The sequence below is a fragment of the Meleagris gallopavo genome, chromosome 21, assembly GCF_000146605.3.
Source record: "Meleagris gallopavo isolate NT-WF06-2002-E0010 breed Aviagen turkey brand Nicholas breeding stock chromosome 21, Turkey_5.1, whole genome shotgun sequence".
Taxonomy (NCBI): Eukaryota; Metazoa; Chordata; class Aves; order Galliformes; family Phasianidae; genus Meleagris; species Meleagris gallopavo.
In genome coordinates, this window is record NC_015031.2 from 4,920,434 (window position 1) to 4,924,904 (window position 4,471).

Below are 4,471 nucleotides of genomic sequence, written 5' to 3' on the forward strand. Positions count from 1 at the left end.
TGACTGCGGGATGTGATGCAGCCCCCTCCCCCACCCCCCCAAATCCACAGCCTTCTTGCAGTGCTCTCATTCGCTGCCCCTTGTATATCTCAGTCCCTCCCCTCCTCCCACCTCGTAATTCACGTCCGTCCCCCCCCCCGCACTCCCATAGCTCACAGCCTCCTAACCCACAGCTCACTGCCCCATAACTCACTGCTCCCTATAGTGCACCGCCCCACTGCATCCTCTGAAATCACTGTGTCCCTCAAATTTGCACCCCCCACCCCTATAAATCACTGCACCTCATAATTCAGTGCCACCCCCTGCACTCCCACAGCTCACAGCCTCCTGGCCCCCAACTCACTGCTCCCTATAACTCACCGCCCCTCTGCATCCTCCTCAATCACTGCATCCCACTAATAAGTCCCTGCCCCTATAAAAAAAACCGCACCCCCATCATTCATTAGCCCCCTCCCCACTGCTGTCCCCCCAGACTCTAGAGGGGAGAGGCTGCTTATGCCCATGCCCACAGTCTGCACACAGGGGGGAACAACACGGGGGTGAGTGGGCAGTGACTCATGCCAGGGCTGCAGTCCCTCGGTGTGACTGTCACCATGTCATGCACCCCTCCCACACACCCCCGGGGAGGAAGCAGTGGAGGGAAAGGGGACACACATGGCAATGAAGGGAAGCAGTGCACACAGCCAGATGGGGCTGACACCCTGTGACACCCCCTGGTGTCCCCAATGTCCCCGTGCCACAGGTGCGGTGAGTGCGGGGCCTCGCTGTCCCACCAGTACTACGAGAAGGATGGGCGGCTGTACTGCAAGAAGGACTACTGGGCACGGTTTGGGGAGCTGTGCCACGGCTGCACTGAGCAGATCACCAAAGGGCTGGTCATGGTAAGAGGAGGGGGACCCGGGGGACCCTCAGCCTGGGGTTTCTGTTCCTGTGTGGGTTTTGTGGCTGCTGGAATTCCCCGATGCATGGGGAGGGGATGGAGGTCTCTGCACGGCGGCACTGATGTCACCATCTGTAGGTGGCTGGGGAGCAGAAATACCACCCCGAGTGCTTCAGCTGCCTCAACTGCCGAGCGTTCATCGGAGATGGGGACACCTATGCGCTGGTGGAGCGCTCCAAGCTGTACTGGTAGGTACTGGTGACAGCAGGGGGACGCATCCCTGTGCGCTCCTCCCATCTCTGTGCTCACTCAGCCCTGCTCTGCAGTGGGCATTGCTATTACCAGATGGTGGTGACGCCGGTCATCGAGCAGATCCTGCCTGACTCGCCGGGCTCCCGCATCCCTCACACCGTCACCCTCGTCTCCATCCCTGCCTGCTCCGATGGCAAGCGTGGCTTCTCTGTTTCCATCGACCCTCACTGCAGTGCCCAGGGCTGCGGTGCTGAGCACTCACGCACCGTCCGCGTCCGAGAGTGTGTATCCCATCCCCACAGTGCCCTGGCACTGAGCTCACACCCCGTGGTTGGGTCCCCTCTGCTTTGCTACACTTTTGGGGTGGGAGGGTGAAGGATGGGGTTGGTGTGGTTCCGTCTGCCCATGGTGGCCCATGGGGATAGTGATGGATGTTCCTATCAGGCAGGGGTGGCACTATGTCAGCATGTCCCCAACTATCAGTGTGGCTGGGAGTGATGTACTGGGTTCATCTGTCTATTGGGGGGGGCGGTGGGAACCACTGGGATGCCCCATAAGCTTGGGGTGGCTTGGTGTCTCCATCTAACTTGTGGGTACAGTCCCAGTGTGTCCCCATCTAACAGGGATGATCCATGAGTATGGTCCCCGTGTATTCCCTTCCCTCAGGGCGACCTGTGGGCAGTGTGCCTGCATGTCGCCACCCGGCAGGGACACATCCAGTGGGACTGACCCTCCTCTTGTGCGCTGGCCCTGCAGGGTGGACCCGGACTGCATCAGCCCCGATGTGAAAAACTCCATCCATGTGGGTGACCGCATCCTGGAGATCAATGGCACGCCCATCGGCCACGTCCCACTGGATGAGGTAGGCTCTCCCTGTGATCCCCAGTGTGTCTGTCCCTTGGGGTGCCCCATGCCATCCCATGTGCTCTCCACCCAGATCGACCTGCTGATCCAGGAGACCAGCCGCCTGCTGCAGCTGACCATTGAGCACGACCCCCATGAGCCCCTGCCCCGTGACTCAACGTTGCCCTGCAGCCCCCTGCCTGACCCACACAGCCCCCTGCGCTCTCCAGTCCCTGCACCCCATGGAGACCTTGGCACCATGCGCCAGCGTGCCGTCATGTAAGGCCACCACGCATCCCCAAGTCCCCCCACTCGGTCTCCAGCCACCAGAGTGACCACACGTCTGTCTGTCCCGCAGGAGGAGCTGCAGCACAGACAAGTCTCCGGGCTCCAGCTCGGTGGGCTCACCAGCTTCCCAACGCAAGGACATCGGCCGCTCCGAGTCTCTGCGCGTCGTCTCTCGCGCTCACCGCATCTTCCGCCCCTCTGACCTAATCCACGGCGAGGTGCTGGGCAAGGGCTGCTTCGGCCAGGCCATCAAGGTGCAGTGCCTTGCCATGCCTTTTGTGTTCTGAGCATGGTGGTCTCGGCTGTGTGGGGTGGGGATGTGAGTGATGCATCCCAGAGGTGCTGAGTGCCTGCCCTCTGCCAGGTGACGCACAGGGAAACGGGCGAGGTGATGGTTATGAAGGAGCTGATCCGCTTTGACGAGGAGACGCAGAGGACCTTCCTCAAAGAGGCAAGCGAGGCACCTGTGTATACCCGGGTGGGGGGACGAGGGGCAGGGCAGTCTGCCATTATTTAAAGAGAGGTTCAGGTTGGGTGTTAGGAACGATTTCTTCGCAGAATGGTGAGGTATTGGCACAGGCTGCCCAGGGAGGTGGTGGGGTCACCACCCCTGGGGGTGTTCCAGAACTGTGGAGATGTGGCACTGAGTGGGCATGGTGGGGGTGGGATGGGTTGGGGTTGGACTTGGGAATCTTAGTGGTCTTTTCCAACATTAATGATTCTAAGGTTCCTCCTTGCGGGTTGCTGGGAGTGGTGCTTGGGAGATGCTGGGTCATGGGGTTGGTGGCTGTGTGGCTCTGTACACATGTAACCAAGCACAACGAGCACAGGGTCACCCTGGGGTGTCCCAGGGCTGATGGTGCTGCGGTCCCCAGGTGAAGGTGATGCGCTGCCTGGAGCACCCCAATGTGCTGAAGTTCATCGGAGTGCTCTACAAGGAGAAGCGGCTCAACTTCATCACCGAGTACATAAAGGGGGGCACCTTGCAGGGCCTCATCAAAAGCATGGTGAGTGTGGGGGGAGTGGGTGGGGTGCAGCTCAATCACTCTCAGCCCATGGCAGGACCCCCATCTGTCTTCTCTTTCCCACAGGACAGCCACTACCCCTGGAGCCAGAGGGTCAGCTTTGCCAAGGATATTGCTGCTGGCATGGTGAGCGACGCATGTGTGGGTCTGTGAGGTGGGCTTGAGTGGGCTGATGGTGGAAGTACTGCTGAGTCCATCCCTCCCCAGGCCTACTTGCACTCCATGAACATCATCCACCGTGACCTCAACTCCCACAACTGCCTGGTGCGGGAGGTGAGTCCCACCTCCCGCTGTCCCACAGTGGCTCAGCAATGGGACCAGCCCAATGCTACTGGCCCCACACCTCACCCATCCCCTCCACCCAGAACAAGAGCGTGGTGGTGGCCGACTTCGGGCTGGCGCGGCTGATGGTGGATGAGAAAAACCAACCCGAGCACCTCCAGAACCTGAAGAAGCCGGACCGCAAGAAACGCTACACGGTGGTGGGCAACCCTTACTGGATGGCCCCCGAGATGATCAACGGTGGGCACGGCCGGGGCAGGGGACACGTGGGGAGGGTTTCGGTGTGACCTGACCCATCTCTCCTGCAGGGAGGAGCTACGACGAGAAAGTGGACATCTTCTCCTTCGGCATCGTCCTGTGCGAGGTGGGTGCCGTGCCGCTGTCCGTGGTGCTGCTCGGCCGTACCCGCTGGCGCTGAGCCCTCCGCCCCTCTCCTCCCCGCAGATCATCGGCCGGGTCAGTGCTGACCCCGACTACCTGCCCCGCACCACCGACTTCGGCCTCAACGTCCGCGGCTTCCTGGAGCGCTATTGTCCCCCTGCCTGCCCCCCCAGCTTCTTCCCCATCGCCGTCTGCTGCTGTGACCTGGACCCTGAGAAGCGGTAAGCACCCTGCATCGCTCGCTCGTCCCGCATCTTGCTGGGGGATGCTCACATAGCCAGGGTGGTGACATGCTGTTTGTCCCTCCGTCTGTCCGCAGGCCGTCCTTCAGCAAACTGGAGCAGTGGCTGGAAACGCTGCGCATGCACCTGGACATCCGCCTCCCGCTCAGCTCGCAGCTGGAGCAGCTCACCTGCGCCTTCTGGGAGACGCACCGACGGGGCGAGGGGGGGCTGCCCCCCCACCCTGAGCTTCCTGACACAGCCCCCCACCTGCACCCCCTCTAAACCCGCAGCATCTC

The 4,471-nt window shown here is 61.5% G+C and overlaps 1 protein-coding gene across 1 annotated transcript; it reads left to right on the plus strand.

The window, feature by feature from the left end:
- The first annotated feature begins 10 nt into the window (after positions 1-10).
- Positions 11-4,465, plus strand: LIMK1 (LIM domain kinase 1). Its single transcript, XM_010721831.3, has 14 exons — positions 11-881; positions 1,019-1,128; positions 1,207-1,413; positions 1,889-1,994; positions 2,070-2,254; positions 2,334-2,517; positions 2,628-2,714; positions 3,139-3,270; positions 3,355-3,414; positions 3,496-3,561; positions 3,654-3,810; positions 3,879-3,934; positions 4,015-4,172; positions 4,271-4,465. The coding sequence occupies exons 1-14, from the start codon at positions 726-728 to the stop codon at positions 4,455-4,457; spliced, it is 1,851 nt and encodes a 616-aa protein (XP_010720133.1). The 5' UTR covers positions 11-725; the 3' UTR covers positions 4,458-4,465.
- The last annotated feature ends 6 nt before the right edge of the window (positions 4,466-4,471 follow it).